The 22,059-nt window shown below is 40.3% G+C and overlaps 1 protein-coding gene and 1 pseudogene across 2 annotated transcripts in view; one reads left to right on the top strand and one right to left on the bottom strand.

Annotated features, from left to right (window-relative positions):
• Window positions 1-22,059, top strand: part of LOC308610764 (centrosomal protein of 78 kDa-like) — a 425,259-nt pseudogene that overhangs the window by 390,827 nt on the left and 12,373 nt on the right. The window contains exons 4-13 of the transcript in view: window positions 3,017-3,089; window positions 4,141-4,250; window positions 6,481-6,655; window positions 8,648-8,761; window positions 10,757-10,820; window positions 13,753-13,831; window positions 13,936-14,291; window positions 16,402-16,529; window positions 17,720-17,769; window positions 19,179-19,309. The product of the transcript in view is annotated as a centrosomal protein of 78 kDa-like (transcript). The remainder of the gene's footprint in view (window positions 1-3,016; window positions 3,090-4,140; window positions 4,251-6,480; window positions 6,656-8,647; window positions 8,762-10,756; window positions 10,821-13,752; window positions 13,832-13,935; window positions 14,292-16,401; window positions 16,530-17,719; window positions 17,770-19,178; window positions 19,310-22,059) is intronic.
• On the bottom strand, window positions 11,573-13,704 carry LOC308610752 (transcription initiation factor TFIID subunit 7-like). Its single transcript, XM_081259772.1, has one exon. It carries the CDS (start codon window positions 13,485-13,487, stop codon window positions 12,438-12,440), a length of 1,050 nt encoding a protein of 349 aa, XP_081115898.1. The 5' UTR covers window positions 13,488-13,704; the 3' UTR covers window positions 11,573-12,437.

Below are 22,059 nucleotides of genomic sequence, written 5' to 3'. Positions count from 1 at the left end.
TGGCTACATACTCAGGTAGAACCATCAAGAAAGTGAACCACAGCGAACTTCTGGAGAAGTTCTTAACAGGTACGGCAGAGGTCAAGACACGGTCTTGTTCAAGCATCTAGACGGTGACTTCACAGCCTTTCACCTGGGTTCCCCCTACCCCCACCCCCCGTTTACTCTAAGTGACCCTTTACTGGGAAAAGCGGCCCAACGTTAGTCTGTCAAAGAAGAGATACATACTTTGAGTTTTGCGAGGTGGGGGGCTGGAAAACTCTTAGCTAGCCAGGCTAGCTTTTGTTTGGCAGGCTGGGGCGGTGAGGCGGGCAGTCCCTCAGGAAGGCGGGTGGACGCGTGGGGAGGTTTCAGTCAGATACCTGGAGGCGTGTGCAGTGGGACTTGTCAGGAGGTGACACCAGCCCCAGCGTGAGATGTTCCCGAACTCCAGCAGCATTTGCCTCTTACCAGCAGGCGTTATCTTGTTTCTCTCTCTCTCTCTCTCTCTCCACACTGTTGAAATAACCTGCAGGCTCCTGACGACGGTAACCCCGGTTGCTCTTCGGAGTTCTCTGGCAGCTGTGTGTGTGGTGAGCAGCCTTGTTCGTTTCAGTTGGGCTTGTGGGGGTGGGGGTGGGGGTGGGGGTGGTGCTGTGAGCAGGGCTTGCTTGGGAAAGAATTTTTCCAGGGTCCTTTTTGGAGAACAGCTGGAATCTTGCTCCAGCTTACTGACCTCTCTCTTGTTTGCCCCCCCGGTTAGAACCAGATGATGAAAGTGGTTACGATGTTTTAGCAAATCCCCCAGGACCGGAGGACCAGGATGACAGCAACGAGGCCTATGGTGACCTATTGGAATCTGAATTTTCCGAAGACCCCGTTTTGCCGTGTTATAACGTCCAGGTGTCCGTCGCTCAGGGGTGAGCGTGGCCAGCGTGTGGTCGAGAGCCAGCCCAGCTGCTCTGTGGGGTGGCAGGAGTTAGAAATCCCCTTCAGCAGATGAGGGTGGATGGGTTGGGGGGTGAGTGAATTCCTCACCAAGTGTCCACCGACCTCACATAATGCAGTGGAACTTTTCCAGAAAAGTTTGGGGGGTGGGAGGGCTCCCCAGCCAACTGCCCTCATTGGAACACACCCCTAGAGCCCAAAGGACACGGGAGTCAGCGACTGCAATTGCACAGTTTCAGTCACTAAACTCTTGGGGAAGGGATCCTCCCCAAACGGCTACCATAGGGGCCTTCCAAGGCGCGTGAGGTCCACGGGACAATACTGATGTGTACCCTCTTCTCGTATAAGATTAGAGAAAGCCGTATGTGGCACCTGGGATCTTATGTGTCTTCAGATTTGCTTAGATCGAGTCTTGTCCCCACAGTCGGGCCACTGTGCCCCATGACCAACCCTTCGGAGTGAACACATCAGGAAACCTTGCTCTGCTGTGTGTTGACCCCGGTGCTTAAGGAGTAGCATCCTCCTTGGACTCTGAGGCTGGGACCGTGTCTGCCTTTGTGGTGACATTGTATTCGGGATAGAGATGATAAAGCGTGGCAGGGTATCAGGAAGGATTGTACCACCTCCCTTCTCGAAAAAGCCTCACTCCCGGCAGCATTGAGGGGCGGGTTGGAGGTGTGGGAAAGGCAAGGAAAGCCAGGTGACCTCGAGTGTTTCTCATGCTCTCTCCGTGAGGGCCGGAGGAGAGGAGAGGTCAAAGAGGTGTTTGCCATCTCCCTTGGGTTGGCATACAGACTGGTTTTCCCCAGTGACTAGAACGGGGTGCACTTACTTGGAGAGGGGTGACCTGAGTTGTGGCCAGAGCCAAGGCAGCACTGGGGTGGCCTGCAACGAGGCTGGTTCAGGGGCGCTGCTCCTGCTTTTGTCTAAGTTGGCTGATCTGCCCTAGGTGGTCTCTTAACACATGCACATGAGTCCAGAGTTCCCCCGCTAGAAGTAGATCTTCTGGGCTTCCCTGGTGGCACAGTGGTTAAGAATCCGCCTGCCATTTCAGGGGACACAGGTTCGAGCCCTGGTCCGGGAAGATCCCACATGCCACGGAGCAACTAAGCCCGTGCGCCACAGCTAATGAGCCTGCACTCTAGAGCCCGCGAGCCACAACTAGAGAAAGCCCGTGCACAGCAACAGGCCCAATGCAGCCAAAAATAAATAAATAAATAAAATTAAAAAAAAAAAAAAGTAGTAGATCTTCTAAGGACAGTGAGAAGTGGGGTGGGGGTGGGGTAATCAAAGTGGAAGTAGCAGGCCCTTTCACCGCCAGGAGACGGGTAGTTTATAGTTGGGAGCGCCTCTAATTTTGCCGGAAACTCAAACCACTGTCCTTTCTCTGGTGTAGGCCTCGTAACTGGCTGTTGCTCTCAGACCTGCTCAAGAAACTGCAAATGTCCTCCTGCATATTCCGCTGCAATTTTCCAAATGTGGAAATTGTCACCATCGCGGAGGCCGAGTTCTACCGGCAAGTGTCAGCAAGTCTCTTATTCTCTTGCCCCAAAGACCTGGAGTCCTTTAATCCGGAAAGTAAGGAGCTCTTAGATGTGGTGGAGTTCACGAACGAGCTTCAGACTCTGCTGGGCTCATCCGTGGAGTGGATCCTCCCCAGAGACCTGGACTCAGACGACGCCTGGTGAGCTCGCCGGGGCCCGCCGTGTACAGTGTGTCATGGTGTTAATCCTTGTGCATATGTGTCCTAATACGACTATTTCTGTAAAGAAAGGACACGATGAGACACGACTCCAGTCGGAAGGACTTTGAAACATGTTTTTTTCTTTTTAAAATTTTAAGTCAGTTTTTATGAAGTTGTTAATAAAGTTTCTTTACTTTTCAATGTACACATGCTTCGGAATATGTTTGTTTTTACTCGGAACAATTGTTTCTTTTCTTTTTTAAGGAGAAAAAAAAAAAGGCAAAGGAGCTCCACACTTTGACTTAATTTCATAGAAAGCTCCGACGACAGAGGCCATAACTGTTGAGAGTTGCTTTGGGGGCAAATTAAACCAGTAAAATTTTAAACTCTTCCTCCATATTAAAGGGATTGAATAAATTGGCCACTTTGGTGCACCTGTGTCCTGCGAATTGTCCAGTTGGAGATGGAGGTTTAGGAAGTGAGTTTCAGTCTTGTTTAAGTCTCTTCCCATCAGACTGGTCTCGTGATTTCCTACACACCATGTTACTTCCTGTCTACCTTTCCTTGGTGTTGTTCATGCCTGGATTGTCTCCTGTACCTGCTCAAACCTTGGTCCATTCTCATTTGTACCATGGAAGTTTGTCATGCTGGATACTGTCAGAACTAATTTTACTTAAGTTTGTGTTAAGGTGCAAAGCACACGTTTTGTATATTTTCTGTTTGTTTGTGTTTGTCTATATTTTATGGTTTCGCTTCAAGAAATATTATGGGAAGGGAAATAGCAAGATGTAAAGAGCAAAAAAGTCATCATTCTCTTTCAATTGTTAGAACATCTATCTGCAATCATAATTATGATGCACTGTGGTATGTGTTAAAATAGTAAATACATGTAACGTCCCGTAGGAGCAGCAAACTCTGGTGTTGGTGAGGGTGTGTCATGGAAGTAATCACAAAGCAGGTGACTGTTGGTTGGGGTCCTGAAACATTAGTGTGCCTTCCCTGTGTCCAGTAGTGGTCTGGAGGGGTCAGGAAGCCTGCCTTTGAATTTGAGGGAACAGAGGGTTTGAGGTCCTCTCTCTTCTATTGCTCTAGTACACTGCATAGCAGCAGTATACTGGGTTTACAGTTGACGTTTAAATCGCTGATTGATCATTAAGATTGGGATGTATCTTTGGAAATGAAAATAGGAAGAATCGTATGCTTTTTTTTTTTTCTTTTTTTTCCTATATCTGAAAAGGTATGTAGTACTTTGCTGAGTGGTTGGGAATAAAGTTTGCAGTATTCAGTGTATTCAGTTTTAGTATCTAAATAGAATTAAACTGTTGCTGTAAAGTGGAATAGCACTTTGTTATTGACAAGTTTTAGAATGCATCTGTTCGTCAATTACCTGTTTGGGAAGATTGTAGTTAATGATTTTGAGAATGTGGCTATAAACCTCCAACTGACTCAAGAAAAGCAAATAAGTCAAGATTGACAAATGTATAGGCTCTTCATCTTTTGTGTGTGTGGGTTTTTTTTTTTCCTTTTAGTTATTTGTCAAGGTATAAAGAATTCTATCACACTTAAGACAAGTTAAGTAAACGTCACGGGGTGTATTCTGACATGGCATGGAGCAGATCACATGGCCTAGATCTTAAAGGTGATTTTATGTTTAAACTTTCATGAAAACATATGTGATTGAAACACATTAATATATTGATACAGAGGGCAGTTAATTTTTGTCTTTTTTTGTGTGTGTGTGTGGTACTGTTGTGGCCTCTCCCGTTGCGGAGCACAGGCTCTGGACGCGCAGGCTCAGCGGCCATAGCTCACGGACCTAGCCGCTCCGTGGCATGTGGGATCTTCCCGGACCGGGGCACGAACCCATGTCCCCTGCATTGGCAGGCGGACTCTCAACCACTGCGCCACCAGGGAAGCCCTAATTTTTGCCTTTTGATACATGTGAGCACAGCTTTCATTTTGCTGAAAGAATATGACCAGTTTTCAGTTTGGGATTCTACCATTTAGGAAAGATAGTCCACTTAATTTTAGAAATAAGAGATTTAATATATAATACATAATAATACTTTTATGTATTTTTTTACTGAAAACATTTATTGTAATACTGTGAAGAAACTATGCCATTCTAGTCTTCAAGACTTAAATGAATCAAGTGTTTATTAGCTGTTGTAGTTTTTAAACTAATAAAAGTCAGTACATCAGCAATTTGTAAATACAGTTTTTGAAATAATGCCTTAACAACTTTACAGTGGTTATAATGACTGTATTTAGGCCTAAAGTTAGTTAATAATTTGACATGAAGGCTTTTTAATAGTTTGATGGTGCAGATCAGGGATAGGTAAACTCTGGCTGGTGGGCCAGATCCAGCCCGTCGCCTGGCTTTGTAAAGGAAGTTTTTCTGGAACATAGTCGCACCCATTGTTTATGTGGTAGTTATGGCTCCTTTCACCCTACACCAGTGGGGCCGAGTAGTTGCAACAGAAACTGTATAGCCCACAAATCTGGAAATGTTTAAATTTAGATTTTAAAAATTGAAAACTTCTTTGAGCCTATACAGGGCAAGTCCATTGACCCCTGAGGTAGAAAACAGGAACTTGGGTGCGGAAGCCAAATGGCCTAGGTTCAAATTCCCTTTCTCCCATTTCATAGCTAGTGACCATGGGCAAATCACTTAACCTCTATGCCTCCTTATGAGGTTTAAATGCACTTATTTGTATAAATAGTGCCTGGCACATACTAAGCTCTGTGTAAGTGATTGCTGTTGTTTCTGCTTGGAGCTTTAATAAGTTATTGTTAATAGAAAAATGACACTAATGATTTTCCTTATAGAGTAACAAAGGCACTTTGAGTCTTTTACATTTTCAGGAATGTAATAAGACTTTTTTCATTGACAGTCAGTGTTCCCTGTTACCAAAATTTACTTTATGAATATAAAGAATTGAATATCTTCAAGACAGTACTTTTGCTTAAATGTCAAACCATTATTTTCCCAAGGCACATCAAACTGGCTCTGCATAGTCCAGGCCTCTAAAGCTTGTGTGCACACCCTAGGTAGCATGTGAGATACATTTTGTAAATACAGTTTTTCAAATAATGCTTGAGACTTCCCTGGCGGTCCAGCAGTTAACACTATGTGCTCCCAATGTAGGGGGCTTGGGTTCGATCCCTGCTCAAGGAACTAGATCCCACGTGCCTGCCATAACTAAGAGCCCACATGCCACAACTAAAAGATCCGGCATGCTGCAACTAAAGACCCGGCACAGCCAAACAAACAAACAAGCAAATAAATAAATAAATCTTTATAAAAAAATAAGTAAAATAAAATAATGCCTTAGGAGTTAGGAAAAGAAAATATTAGAACATTTTTACCTTTGTATTATTTTTAAAAATCTGTGTAGTTTATCATGTACATAAATTATATGTATGGAACTTTGTGTATATAATTTGTTAATAAATAAGATGCATATTAAAAAGTTTTCTTATGATTTGCCCAGTCAGGTGTTTGGAGGCCATTGGAGGACAGGATGATGAAATATAGGGCCTCAGCAAAGATAGAATTTAGAACCAATTCCCTGACTTAGAAGATAAGGAAAATAATTCATAGACTGTAATTGAGTTGTCCAACTTTACATAAGTGTTCAGAAACAGGAAATGCAGTGGCTAGAATCTAATCACTGACCGAGCAGAATCTGGGTCACTCACTGGACTCGTAAACCAGAAGTGACTGTTGAAGTTCTCAGGTTGATGCTCCTGGCATATATGCTTGATCTGTGTGTGTGTGTGTAAATCTCTGACATAAGAAGCCATACTCAGGCACACCCTGTTTCCTTATTCAAGCATCTTAATTTCATCCCATTAAATCTTTGAAGTATCAGACTACCAGAAGGCATGAAGAAACCTGGGCTGAGAGTCTTCATTCCAGGAGACGTGATCTTGACTGCATGGCTGGTTTGAGGCGCATCACTCTGAACTGCAACCCGCTCATTGGTGACCTGGGTGCAAGTGCTTTGGCAGAATCTCTTAGTGAGGATTTATGGCTTAGAGGGAAATTCTAAAATTGAAAATATTGAATTTTTAATATGCTTAGCTTTTGGCATGATACTATTGTGATAGGATGTTTTAAAGCCTCATTTTACTGATAGCTTTTATTTTGCTTTTCAACTTTCTCTAAGAGTTGCATATATCCTTTACAGAAAATACAGAGTTACAAGAGAACCTATAATTTTAATACCCAGATATAATCACTGTTCATTTTGGCGTATATACTTTCAGTCTTTTTTTCTTCTACAAATATATATGTACACTTAGGGATTACAAAAATAGAATTGTAGTATACTTGCTATTTCACATTCCTGCTTTTTTCACTTAAAGATGTATCATGTAGTATTGCGTCGTATTGATGTCCCATAGTTTAATCAATTCTTTGCAATTCTATTTAGACAGTTTGCTTTTCCCTGTCAGAAACAATGTGAATACATTGTATATACGTCTCTGTGTGCATCGGGATTACTTCTGTAGAATAAGGTACTACAAGTGGAATGACTAAGTGTGACCTATTTTTAAGACATTTGATACACATGGCCAAATTACCACCCAGAAAGGCTATGCCAATTTGTAGTCCACCCCAACAGTAGATGGGAAGCCTGCCTCTCACAAACACTGGCCTGTAGCACTTGTAAAAAAATGTGAAACTACAAAAATGAGTACCTCTCCATTTTCTATGCAAGTGGGATTACTCCAAATTTTATAACTTTTTTCAATTAATTTAGTATGAGCATTTTAGCAAGTCAGTAAATTTGCATCTCCTACATCATTTTTTGTGATTGTTCAGTATTCCATTATATGAATATGCCACAGTGCACATAGCTTATCCATTCTTGTATATAAGCTTTGTCCAGTTTTTCAGTTACAAATAGTACTCTGATATATATCCTTACCTATATCTCTGACTATTTCTTTTGGTTAAATTCTTAGAAAGAGAGTTGTTGGATCCAAAGGGTATAGACATTATTTAAAGGCTTTTCTTACAGAATCTTGGCTTCATCTGATAGGACAATAACCACATTTTGTTTTATTTTGTATTCATTTGATTGACTGGTGAGGTTTACTGGCTGTTTGTATTAATTTGGCTATTTGGTTAATTATACCCTGTGTCCATTCTTCTGTAGTGAGAGTTTGTAAGGGTTGTATCATATCCTGTCAGATCTGTATGTCTGACTTGCTATTTCTATGTGTCATGGGGGTGTTGAAAGACTCCAGTTATTTTAATGTGATGGTCCACACAACACTTAAACAAAAGACTCATGATAGTTTCCTTTCATGTAATATTTTTTAATACCTGTGCTTTAGTGATGATCCCTTTGGTTTAAATGAGTAGGTTGTTCAGCCCCAGAACTACTAGAATTCATGATCAGTTTTTCTGGGTTTTGTCTGACCTTTTACTGTGAGGGTTCTTGACCATCCTACTTTCATGATAGGTTTTTAGTATGTATTCTCTATTCACACATTGTTGAAAGTTTTTATTATTTGTATCCTCTTAGATTTGTCTTTTTTTCCTCTAAAACTAACAGTTATTACATTTCTTCTATTTTGTTTTCCCCTTTGAACTAGTTTCAAGTGTGATTTGGAGCTGAAGATCATGATCAAAAGAATGCAGTGCATTTCTGAGCTCCACCAGGTTTTGCTTGTGAGGTTTACATGCCCCTGCCGCCCTTGCTAATTATGAACTGAGATTCATTTTGTGATGCTTTTTGCTCATAGGTTATATACAGTTATTCTTCAGTTCTGTAATTGTAAAATACGTTGTATGATTTATTGGTACTAAAGCCAGGGTTATCACTGCACATCCAAGAAGAGGTTTTTAAATTGGATTATGCATTATGTGTGTGCATATATGTTTCTGTTTTTTTCCATACCCAAAATTACAAACCTGCCATGACTTGTCTTGTGCAGGACTCTTCCACACGTGAGAAAATGAGAGTTGTCTATATGTTAAATCTGTAGAGTTAGCAAGTGACGTTTGTCTTTCATCGAAAGCACTTGACCTGCAGCAGTGCGGCCTCACCAGTGAAGGAGCAAAGGCTTTACTAAAGGCCCCTGAAACCAACAGAACTCTGCTCGTTCTGGATATAAGAAAAAATCTGCTTGTTGGTATGTGGTCACTTTTTTTAAATTGATGAACACATAGCAAAACAAAAACAATTTGTTCAGGTATTGACAGTTTTTTAAAACTTAATGTGTTTAACTTTCCTCATCATATACAGTTGGCCCGTGAACAACGTGGGGTTAGGGGTGTCGACCCCTACACAGTTGAAGATCTGGGTATAAGTTTATAGTCAGTGGTTCCACATCTGTGGATTCAACCAACCTTGGATCATGTAGGACGATAGTACATATGTATTGAAAACTATGCGTGTGTCAGTGGACCCGCGAGGTTCAAACCCATGTTGTTCAAGCTTCAACTGTACTTTTCTAGTGTTGCACTTCCCTTATGTTTTTAGCAGCTACTGTACTAACTAAAGTGAATTATACTTGTCAATTTTTCTTATCTCTACTCTGAATAGAGGTGAACCTAGATACTAAGCCTGCTTCCACCAAGAGCATTCTTTCTTTCCTGTGCAACCTCTGAATTCTTGCCAGGAGTACTTTATTCATTTGTCAGATTCACAAGTAATTTTGTAATCATCTTCTGTGTGCCAGATACGGGTTTAGGGACTAGGGATAAAGCAGTGAACCAGACAGACAAAAGTCTTGCCCTCATGGAACTTACATTCTAGTGAAGGACATCAGATAGAAATGAGTAAACAGATAAGTCATATAATTTTAGAGAGTAGGAAGTGCAAAACTATCTTAATGTAAGGAGAGTGAGGGAGAGCAGGTAGGACTCCATTGGATAGGTTTGTTAGGGGACAGCTTCACTGGAGAAGTGGCATTTGAACGGAGACCTGAATGAAGAGAGGAGCAAGCCATGGAAGATGTGGAGTAAGCACATTCCAGGACAAGGAGGCAATGAGTATGTAGGCATGTAGGTGGGTGGAGTATTTAAGGAAAAGCAAGGAGGCCAATCTGGGCAGAGTACTGAGTGAAGAAGAGTGTGGTATGACATGAGGTCAAGGAGCTAGCCAGGGGTCTGCTCTTGTAAAGTCTTGAAGGCCAGAGTAAAGATGTGGATTATTCTAAATGAGTAGAGGGGTTTGAACTGGAAAAAGGCATGATCCAAATCGTATCTGAATAAGGTGACCTGGTATAGAGAAGGGACTTGGGAGGATAAAGAAGAGGAACAGGGGGCTTCCCTGGTGCCGCAGTGGTTGAGAATCCACCTGCCGATGCAGGGGACGCGGGTTCGTGCCCCGGTCCAGGAAGATCCCACATGCCGCGGAGCGACTGGGCCCATGAGCCATGGCCGCTGAGCCTGCGCGTCCGGAGCCTGTGCTCCGCAACGAGAGAGGCCACAACAGTGAGAGGCCCGTGTACAGCAAAAAAAAAAAAAAAAAAAAAAAAAGAAGAGGAACAGGGAGACCAGTTAGGAGACTATCACAGTGCTCCAAATAAGAGATGTTTATGGCCTAGGTTAGGTTGGAAGTTTGCAGCAAATGAAAAGTGGTTGAATTCAGGTTGTGTTTTGAGGGTGTAGCTCTCAAGACCTGCAGATAGATGTGAGGTATGAAGGAAATAGTAACAAGGAGACAAGTCGTTGATGATTATGTGTGCAACTGGGTAGTATCACTTAGAAGAAGGGAGCTGATGGGAGGAGCAGCTTTTGAGGGAATATCAGGACTTGGTTTGTTATCTTGGATGCCCTGGTTTGATATCTTAGATGCTCTTTAGGTATCTAAGCGTCTGGACGGTGCTCAGACTGTACTTTGTATCCAAAGGTATCCAAAGCCACTTCAGATGCAAAATGTTTCAAGTTGACCTTTGCTGCTGCCAAAATAGTAGCCACTGTGGGCAGTCTGCAAGATGGCATCTTAGGTTTCTGAGGAAGAAATTAGAATACACAAAGGGGGAAATAAGTGTATAATTATATAATGTAGATTTCATATTTAAATGTCTGGGAAAAGCAATAATTAGTTGCCTTTTGGTTTTAAATGGAAATAGCCACTCATTGGAAAATAATTACTCTAATTTCAATTCATTTTACTTTAGATCATTCTGTGATGAAAACAGTTACCAAACAAGTTCTCCAGATAGAAGGAGTGCCAAGTCAGAGGTATATAGCATGTTTCAGTTCTCTTGGAAGAATTTCTCTTTAATGGCTTGGTTTTCTTTCTTTCTTAAAAGAAAATTATCAAGGTACTTTCTGCCATCTTAAAACTAAGATTTGAGTCAAATCAAATGGCTTTTCTGTTTTTGAAAATGTTGTGTGATGCTTTAATTTAGGTTCCCAGATATGCAGATTGAAAACCTTTTAACTTTTTATTTTCTGTAACATATTATCGTTAGTCACAAATAGTCTTTTTTTTTTTTTGGTGATAAGAATGAATAGCAGGAGCAGCATTTGTGAAACCAAATCTAATATGAAACTGACTCTTTCTTGTGAGTAAATTTGAATATTGAAACAGCAAAACAATAAGGTTTAATAAAAAGCAAAATAAATTTTTTATGTTTATGATCTGCCAATTTCCCAGAAAGGGTTTTGTGGTGACTTTAGTTATATACCAGATACATTAAAATCACCAGTGGACAACACATCTTTTATTCAGGTGCCCTCTGAAAGTTTTAAAAATTTGTTGACTTCGTAACAATGAACGGTCCACTTTAAAATGGTTAAAATTATAAATTTTCTGTTTTGTGTCGTTTACCACAATTTTTAAAAAATGTGTTGTTTGAAGATTTTTGGGTTTTATAAAGGTATTAGCATAAAAATGAAAAATTTAAAAGACCACCTCTAATCCCATTATCCTATCAAGCAATATTTACATTTTAATTTTCTCTTCCTGCTGTCTATAAACATAATTCCACATAGCTTCAATATAATTTGCCATTCTTATCTTTTCATACTAAATTTAAATTCTGTGATTCATAGTTATACTTTTTAACATTGCATTCACATGGTTTCATTGAGTAGGTCAATTTTTTAAATTGGTGAAAAATTGGAAATAACCTCAAATAAACTATTGTAAACATCTTCATAAATACAGCTTTTTTTTTTTCTACTTCAAGTTGTATGTTTTTGATTCTCTATTAATCAACTTGCTTGGACAATAGTGTATTAAATAAGTTGTTAAGAGTGTTTATGAAGTCAAAAAAAAGCTTATGATCGTCTGCCAATTGTTATTTCAAGAGTGATATTTTATTTTTTTTAAGGTGAAAATTACTTGCTTTTATTTATTGTTAAAACAACTTTATGAAATGATTTGCAATGCAAAATGTGGAAAACTGCTTTGAATAACTGGGAAAATAGCTACAGCATGGGAAAACGTATGTAAACAAACTTCACTGCCACCAAACTAGAATCTACTAATTTATCTCAGATGGCATCACAGAGTAGCAATGGCAGCTTCTGGTAAACGGAGAAACAGCAGCAAAGTCCTGCAGTGAAGCTGTGATTAATTACCAAACTGAACTGTTCACTCCACTAATCCTACAACTTCCCTACATTTATCTGTCTATACATTCCTACTTACTACAGGACAAACACCCACCGAAGTGGTTCCAAAAAACAAATGAGATAGAAATTCACAATTATAAAACAAATCCAATAGAAGGCAGTGGAGGAAACTGGGAACTACTGCAAAGTTTTACTGTCTAGTCCAGGTGATGAAAACAAAGTTTTTCTTTCAAGGCTGACCACTGTCAGGAATGAAATTAAGTATCAAAACTCTCCTCACTTCTCTAGGAGTGATTCTAGCTCTTCTTGCAAAGAGCTGAGCTGCTCCTTTTCTCGGTCTTCCTTTTGTTTCAGTTCATCCAGCACAGCCTGAAATCTGTTCTTGAGAGCCAGGTTCTCCACTTTCATGATGAGATCCTCCTGTCGCTTTGCCCTGTCCTGGGTCTCTTGGAGCTTGCCTTTCATGTTATCAATCTGTTTCTGAATTCCCATAACCAGCTGATTAGTTCCCTCGTTTTCTTGGTGGTGTTCATCTGACTCATTTAGCTTGTGCTGTAGCTGCCTTTCCAGATCTTCCTCAGTGTCAATGATGTTTATATCTTCTTCATCTTGATGCTGTGTCTCATCTTCATCTTCACTGCTGCTGCTGAGGTCATTGAATATCTCCCGAAGCTCATCATGTTCTAATGAGTCATGGCCCTGCCTGTGGCCAGACATTCCTGGGGAAGAGATATCAAGGCCTTGACTTTCTGCTTCTTTTGTTTCATCTTCAGCAATTATTTCCCAACGGGTACTGACAGCTTCAGCATCTGTGCTCAGCAACCGCTTTACTTCTTTTTCCACATCTGGAGACTCAATATATTTCTTCTTTGCTGTCTTACGGAACCTTCTCTTTCTGACATTTTTTAGAGGCAGAGTAATTCCATGGTTCCATATAAACTTTTTCTCTTTGTCCTTATCCTTTTTCTTGCTTGCTTTGGGATCAGCAGTGGCAACTGGTTCCTCAACAGGAGGATAGAGATCACCATCAGCTGTACAGACAAGCATCTGAGAGATATCAGCTGTCTTGTAAAAGGTTTTTTTATCAATGGTTTTCAAACTTTCCATAACACATGGCAGATCTACCAATTTTGACGCCAATGGGACCTGGTCCACTCTGACAATTCCATGACGCCCATCAGGGTGTAACTCAATTGTCAGTCTGTCCTTCAGGTTGACATGACCAGACTGTATCGCCCGCCTCACAGTAGAGGCATACTCCGGAGGTAGGCGTAAGATAAACTGGCTCTCTACTTCGTGAGGAGCATCATCTTTGCTCTTACTCATCTTTACTTCTTTGTGACTCAGTTTTTCTCTAATAACCACTTGTTGCACTAAAAAATTTCAGCTATTTCAACAGAAAGACCAGTTCTTTATAAATTGACGTCTTTAATTACAAAGAGTTCTAGGTAGGAGAGCAACTAAGCGTCTATTCGGAATTAAGTTCCAAGTCTTTCTAAATATGCTGTGACAATACCAGTCGTTAATGACGCATTGCCTTACTCAGGTCCATTTAAATCTGTTAGCTGCAATGCCAAGTTCCAACCTCTAGATAGAGGTTGTCCTGCCGCTGCAGGACAACGCAGGGAAAGCAAATGGCGGCTCCTACGGAATGATTTTCGGCACAGAAAGTAAGGCTCAGCAGATACTCCCAATCCACAAACTCTCCCGGAACAAAGATACGCAAAAAGCGGGGCGTAGTGAGCTCTCTTCGCCTCGGGTACTTACAATCCAGTGACGGTTATAAGTCCAGTTTCTCCGGACAGGCGCGAGCGGGAAACGAAGCCACTCAGAGAAAGGCGGCCGGGAGCCGAGAGTCTCCTTCCGAATTCCTTTGTTCTTCCCGGCACTTGGCAAAGCGATCCGCTGATTATCGGTGAAACGGCTGAGGACGGGCAACGCGAAATCTCGCCAAGAACCGCAGCTCCGAACGCCAGATTCTGCAACTCCGCAGCTCAGGCGGCCTCCGTCCGTTACAGCAGACCTAGCCGAGAAAAAACAGCTGCGTCACCACGCGAGACCGGCAGCTGCTGTGAGTCGCAACACGCCTCGGGCGGAAGTGCGAGCTGCCCCAGCGCGCGCAGGCACAACGTGCGATTAAGCTATCCGGCGTCTTGTCGTCTCGCGAGAACTTAGCCTTAAAGGGATGAAGACTTTCGCCAAGAGCTGTTGGTTTAAAAGTATTTAGAGGAAACGGTTCTAAGAAGGACATGGATTCTCCCGCGCGCCTCCGCTACCCCCTCCGCTAAAGAGAGTGATATTTTAATAATCAAATAGTACATTCAAAGAAGTTAAGATTTGTGATATCACACTAATTAGATATTATTATTAAAAATTTATATCCTATGTAAAGCATTCTTAAAATAGCTACATTGACTTTTGCTATGATATTAGAAATGGAAGGATATATAAATAAAACATGTATATGTACAACGTATTTGGAATTCTGTAAAATTAGTACAGAATAATAGGGCATCATGGAATGAGAACAGTTAAACATTTTTTTTTAGTTAGCATGATTAAACAAAGTGGAAATGTAACTGCAGTATACAAGCTCATTGAGCTCTTTTAAGAGTAATTTTATTTCTTGGGCTTTTTTTTTTGTATTTGCCTCAGTTATTTGGAGACATAGAGGTAAGCCAAATCAGTATCTGGGTATATACCTAGATCCAGGGGAGTATAGGGGTGAAATAATGGTGTGAATTGTGTCACATTTATATTGTACTTATGTATGCCTAATAAAAGATGGGAACTTTTATTAGAAATTTTTTAATCTCCTAACAAGAAAAGTGTAATTTTAAAAAATTTTAATACATATATATATATATATATATTTGTGTGTGTGTGTGCGTGTGTGGTACGCGGGCCTCTCACTTTTGTGGCCTCTCCCGTTGCGGAGCACAGGCTCAGCGGCCATGGCTCACGGGCCCAGTCGCTCCGCAGCATGTGGGATCTTCCCGGACCGGGGCACGAACCCGTGTCCCCTGCATCGGCAGGTGGACTCTCAACCACTGCGCCACCAGGGAAGCCCTCCTATATATTTTTAAGAGGCATGTAAATCACAGAGGATCGTGTGGTGATTATCAATAAGCTACACTCTATGAAATATTTGTCCTATATTACCGAATACACTCCATTTTACCCTGCATCCTAATGCTGCTAAAATATAGTAGAAAGCAGCAGCATAGCACAGGGAGATCAGCTTGGTGCTTTGCGATGACCTAGAGGGGTGGGATAGGGAGGGTGGGAGGGAGGCTCAAGAGGGTGGGATATGGGGACATGTGTATGCATATGGCTGATTCGCTTTGTTGTGTAACAGAAACTAACACAGAATTGTGAAGCAATTATACTCCAATCAAGATCTATTAAAATAAATAAATAAAATAACATAAAATATAGTAGCTTTGAAGGATAAATATAACCATTTTAACCTATGATGTTTGTTTTCAGTAAATTCAAATTAAATATTTAAATGTGAATTTTAATATATGGCTTGTTCTAAGTAAAATATTAACACGTAGGTCTAGTTTTTGCAACCAAATGTTTCCTATAAAGATACTTGCCTCTTTACTACTGAAATATAGGGTAAGTCTCCACATTTCACTCTTTCATCCAGTGGGTTTCATTTGTTTTTTTGTGCGTTTTCTATATGAAATCAAAGGAGCAGTGAAGGTTGACAGGCTTATAGGAGGGTAAAATTGACTCACCTACCCCCCAGCAACTTGCAGCCTTATAACTTGTATTGTTTTTCCATAGAAAAATTCATCTTAAATTTAACTTTTGGTCTACTTCTGAAGATTCTGTTTGGCAGAAGTCATGGGTGTATCTGTGTTTCTGTGTCCTTGAGATTCAGAAATGCCAAAGGTGTTCTAAGATTCAGGAAACTTGAGTGTTTCTGCATGATACATAAAATGTATCATACTTTGGGATTTTTTTTAAACTTTTATTTTTGCATTTCTGCACATCTCAATACTTTTGTTTTAGTTAAAATAACTTGTTACTGTAGAGAACTTATGTTTTTTAAAAATGCTGGCTTATGGAAAACCTTTGTACAAAACCGATCCTCTTTTTAATGGGCTTGGCATCGTTGTCAAGTGCCTTTTTGATTCCTTTCGACGTGTGCACGTGTGACATTTGCTCTGTAGACCTTTGGTGCATCTTGATTCCTTCTTTTCATGCTTTGTCAAACGTAGTCTTGGCCGCAAAGAAGCCTGTAAGTAATGGAAGGAAATACTCTGCTGGTAAAGAATGTTACCCTCCTGAAGCGCTACCACCTGGAGTGTCTGGTTTCCGGCCATTGTGTCCTGCAGAAAGTGCAAAAAGCAACAGGTAACCTGTTTGCATTCCCTGTCTTTTTCAGTCCTTTAGAGTTCTTTATTTTGGAACTTGTATTATGTGGGTGGTCTCTGGTATTTTGTGTAGAGGAAAAAAGGTAACTCACACATGGCTTCTGCCTAATGAGCCCTCTAAGGAAGAAAAATTAAAAGTAATTGGGAGTTTCAAGTTGTTTCTCAAGTGTCACCACAGAGGTAACTCCGTGGGAGTCTTGAGGAGACTAAAATGATCACCAATTGTGCATGTGAGAGAAGTTTGATTAAAGGCAGGTGTAGTTGAGCGAAGCCCTACAGCACAGAAGTAGGAATTTGGATACGTATGAATGGGAAAAAAGACATTTTAGGCATGGGAAATAGTTTAATGCAGAATGGATGAAAAATGTGCATTAGACCTATTCTAAATCAACTGGCTTATTAACTCAGTAAATCAGATTTAGTGAGTCAAACTAGCATTAGCTGATTTCTTATCCAGGGGATAGCTGTTCATAGTAATTTTTGTCACAGAACAGTAAATAAAATGGTTGAATTATAGCTTTAGGCTTGCTAAGTGAAATAGATGGCTCTAGATGATCTTCAGGTGACTTACTTGGTAGTAATCAGGAAATTGGGGATTAACAATTGCTTAAGAAAACAAAGAGAATTGATTTTAAATAGTACTTGAAGTAGTTACTGTGTAAAATATCTGTTCAGTTGCTCATGTTAAATGGATGTTTCTAATCCCCACTGGACAACCGACTACTTTTTTGCAAATGGTAATGTGAATTGCTGTTGCATAAACTATAGTGTTGAATCCCCAGTGTTTGCACTTGAGTTTCACAGCTCTGTGGTTTCCTGTCTTCTTGCTGAGACACTTAATCGCAGGTCCATCCTCCTCACACAGGGGGGTAAATTAGAGAACGATTAATATCACCATTTAAAGAAGTGAGACTGAAATCTCAACCATCCTGAACATAGGAGCTGAAGGGGCCTCTCAGCAGTTCAGAGAGTGATTACCAAGCCAGTAGGCTGAATTCTGTTCTGTTTTCTCCGTAGCAGAGCCCTCCAGGTCCTTGTTTTGAGCTTATTTATTTTTATACACAATTCTGTATGGATACTGTTCATACTACTAAATAGTTGTATTAACTGGGTTTAACTGGTGATGTATTTACATGAAGATCTAAGTTCGTTTTGTTGCTATCTTTTTAGGGGCTTTCTATTCATCAAAGCTCGTGATGTATGTAATCAGTTGGTGGTGTGTAGCTATCATATTTATGATATATAGGGCTTGAATTGGGAAAGGTGGATGGTCATTCTTCTTGCTTTTTAAACTGACAGAGCCTTACATGAAGCATTTCCCTCTCTGAAATAAATCCATGTAAAACATGTTTGGTCGCTCTCCCAATGCAACTGTGTATTTGTGTGGATTTAGTGCACACCTGGCAGCCTTGTGGTTATGTCTGTAAACAAGGAAGCCTGTTTTCCAGTCCGCAAATCAGCTGTTACCCAGTGAAACGAACTTGACTGCCATTTCTGACCCCTCACATGGAGCTGTCATACTCAAGAATGTTCACATGTTTTCAAGAAACGTTGTTTGCGGGCTATATGTACAAATTCCTGATCTGAAAGCCAATATAAAGCAACATCTCCCAAACCTCTGCTCTCTCACCAAGACCACACACATTCCCTCGCTTATGGCCTCGTGGCAAGCGAATACTGTCAGTATCAGACTCTCCTTCCCAGTGGTCTTGGGAGACTGCATAGTTGCTCTGTGAAAGGCACCACTGCTGAGGTTGAGAGAAGAGCATCTTGGGTGTCAGTCCTGGCCTTGCATTCCCAGAGAGAGGGGTGTGCACCTCGTTCTCCTGTTTGGGTTTTCCTATGCTGCAGGGTTTGCTGCTTGTTGTCAAAATGATGTCCTAGTGACTTGTCTTCTGCGTGGTTTATAATCCCAGCACAGTTCTTTATGATCTGTAGACTTTTATGGGGTTGTGGCCAGGTCAGTTTTTAAATGTTTGGAAATGTCCTATTGAACAACATTGCAGTGGCAGTGAAGCTTGCTGGGAGAATTGTTGCCCTAGTTTTGGCTTAAGGGTGGTGAGAAGATGAAATTTTTGATGGGTCAGTTTTAGTTGTGTATGTGTATGTGATTTATTTTTTTAAATTCTAATGTCTATTATTCACAGCTTAGATATGTTGACTTCCTGATTATTCATCAGTCCCTTTACTGATGTATTTTCCTCTGAAAAACTACATTTTCTTCCAGACTGTTTTTGTCTGATGGTGAAGAATAAATTTTTCATTTGCAGTATAAAGTTGATCTGAGAAAAAATGTTTACCTTGGATCTTCACTTGGCTTCTGTGAAAGAAACTTAATAAAATAATATGGGCAATTCCCATTACTAATCCTAACCACGTACAACAGAGGTCTGTACAGTAACATAGCAAAAATAAGTTACTGTACTTTTACTTAGTCATTGCCTGTTTTACACTAAAGAGCAGTGAGAGACATTTATAAATAATGATACCTCAGATCACTTTTGTTAAATGTCCTCTAATATTTGGATATTTGGTTTCTGGCTTGTGTTGTCTTTTATACAATCTTGTCTTCTTTCTTTGCACTTTAGTTTAACAACTCTATGGTTTCCTATCTTCCTGTGACACTCAGGTCCATCAGAATTTCCTGTGACTGTGACAGTAGAGAGTCCTTCCTCCTCAGAAATCGAAGAGGTCGATGATTCCTCAGAACGTGTTCAGGAGGAGCCAGAGAAAATCCGTTTGAAACAAGAAGCATTGCAGGTACAAAGTTATCACTTTAAAGCTATAGAGAAGATTATTTTTCAAACGGAAGGCTGATTGCAACACAGCACAGCTTGTGTGAGGGTTCTGTTTTCTCCTCCCATCTGCGTTGTATCCCCTTGAATGGTTCCTTAAGCTTAGACCAAGGTGAATGGTGGACATTTGAACTCTAAGAAACTAAAATCAAAACATGTCGTTAGTAATATATTTTCCTTTGCTTAGAAGCTTAGTATTTTAGATTTAGGGAGAAGCTTAGTGATCATAAGATAAGGAAATTGAGTTCTGAATGAATACAGTCAGCTGATTCAGTGCTCTTGTTTTACAGATGAGAAAATGGACAGTTCTAGTTGAACTCTCTTTTTATAAGAGGAAAATATGGCCTCATTTTAAATAAAAGTAAAGTTGAAAAAAGTTTTGATGTTGATATTCTCCTTTCCTAAAATCAAAAATATCAAGAAGCTACATTCTATTGCCAAATAAACCTGACCTCTAATGTCATTCCATACTTTTGTTTGTATGGACAGAAAAGAAAAATTGATTTTTATAAGAAATTTTTGCACCTCAAAATTAATATATTTATTTTATTTCAACTTTAATGCAGAGCTGAACATTTCTAGTAAATAAAGGAACACCATTTGGGGGGGACCTTGTCTTTGTGCTACAAAGTCCATGTTTAATTTTTTAAAATTATTTAATATGATTTTCTCTTCGTATGAAACATGACACTTGACAGGTTTCAGAACTAATTATCCCATTATTGTAGGACTACGGGAACTACTCTTTGATTTTCAAAAGAGAAAGTTAGATTTTTATTTTTTAATTAAAATTAATGATAATATAGAGAAATTTTAAGAAAAGAACTTAGAAAATTATGAAATGTTAGAGTAGGAGAAATCTATAGTTCATGTAGAGTTACTCCCTTTCGTTTTATAAATGCGCACCTACAATTTGTAGAACGTAAGTGGTTTATTAGTAAATGGCAGAGTATGACTAGACCCTAGAGCATCTAACCCGCATTCCTTGTTATTTTAGATGTGGTGTATTCATTTCCTTCACGAATAGACCATGAGATTGTATTTGTAAAAGCAGTAATAGACAGTGGGGAAGTCCAAGAAGTTTAAACACTGGGACCACAGAATAGCAGATTCAGAATGCACTGAGAACCCTTTTAGCTCTTCTCTGTTTTGACAAGACACTACAATGATGGTATCAAAGTGTTTAAGTATATATGCACACAACTATCAAGAGATTTCAACATAGTTTTGAAAGAAGACAGGTGGAAGAGTGTGAAACTGAAGCAGTAGAACAGAGGAAAAGCATCACCTAGAATATGCACAGGGACCACGTGCAACTGAGGAGGATTCCGACCCCACCTGAAAAAGTAGCCCCATGCTCAGGTGCGCATGTAGGAGAGAGGGTGGAGTTAGTTAAAAGTGTGACCAATAGGGGAGCTCATTGAAGGGATGTGTTTGGAGGAGTGGACTCCCTGCCCCGCCCTAACCCTCCTGAAATGAGATGATTTCATTTTGAAGACAGTGAAACTGGCGAGAACTGGGGCAGCTACTGTGAGTTTTTACACCCTAGAAAACTGTTTTTGGGGGAGATCCTGTTACAGTTACTCCCCGCTTCTTCCTGCATAAGAAGCCAATCAATCGTTGACTTCAGGGAGCTTTCTGCGCTCATTCTTAAATAGAAAATAACTGTCATTTGCCTGTTAGTTGAGTAAAGCTTACAACATGAGAGAGGGGGAAAGAGTGCAAACATATCCTAGTAGGACCAGGGACAATTTAGGGCACAGAATAATTTAAGAAAAAACCCTAATTAGCATCCTGAGAGAGGTTTAAAAAGAGCTAGCAACTATAAAATAAGACTAGGGTATTAATGAAAAGGAGAATGGTCAGAAAGCAAGAGAGGTCTCCTGGAAATGAAAATATGGTTGCTGAAATAAATTCAGTAGGAATTTAAAAAATTTCTCAGTATATAAAAAAGAAAGACCCAATGGAAAATGTGATAGAAATATGTTAGAGAGGCTGCATCTGGGAGATCCCACATGTTACTATTAGAAAGTCCAGACCCAGAAAAAAAATGGAGGGAAGCTGTCAAAGGGCAACAAAATTCCCCACAGCTGAAAGTAGACATCAGGCCTCAGATTGAAAATAGTTATGCAAGATGAGTAAGAATAGACTCATACCTAGGCACCCTTCATTGTGAAACTTTCAAATACTTAAAAAACTAAATTAAAATAGAATAAAATACTGAGAGGATACATCCATTCCAGAGAGAAAAATACTGGTCACCTAAAAAAAAAGGTTACAATCTGACTTTATCATACTTGTCATGAGCACCATGGATCCTGGAAGGCATTAGAAAGATACCTCCAAAGTTTTTCAGGCACATAATTTTCACCCTAGGGGTTTGTATCCAGCCAAACTATCAGTCATAAGTGGAGGCTGAAGAAGATATTTTGTACCCAAAGAAATTTGAAAAATTGACCTCCTGTGCTACACCTTAAGCTATTTATAGACATAATCCAGCAAAATGAGGCAATAAACCAAGAAGGAAGGTAATAGGGGATTCAGTACAGATTGCAGCTAGTCTAGAGTGGAGAGGCTTCTATTGATTGTGTGATTGAGAGCTTAGAAACACCTTGAGGCATATCGTACTTACTAGGTGTTAGGCACTGTTGGAAGGGAGGAGGGAGAGGAAGAGGAGAAGGAACTTGAACTCCAGAGGAGAAAAGGCTATACGGA

This window comes from Mesoplodon bidens (genome assembly GCF_964165515.1).
Source record: "Mesoplodon bidens genome assembly, contig: HAP1_SCAFFOLD_178, whole genome shotgun sequence".
Classification (NCBI taxonomy): domain Eukaryota; kingdom Metazoa; phylum Chordata; class Mammalia; order Artiodactyla; family Ziphiidae; genus Mesoplodon; species Mesoplodon bidens.
The sequence above is the reverse complement of the archived record's forward strand: the minus strand, read 5'-3'. Positions and strand labels throughout refer to the sequence as shown.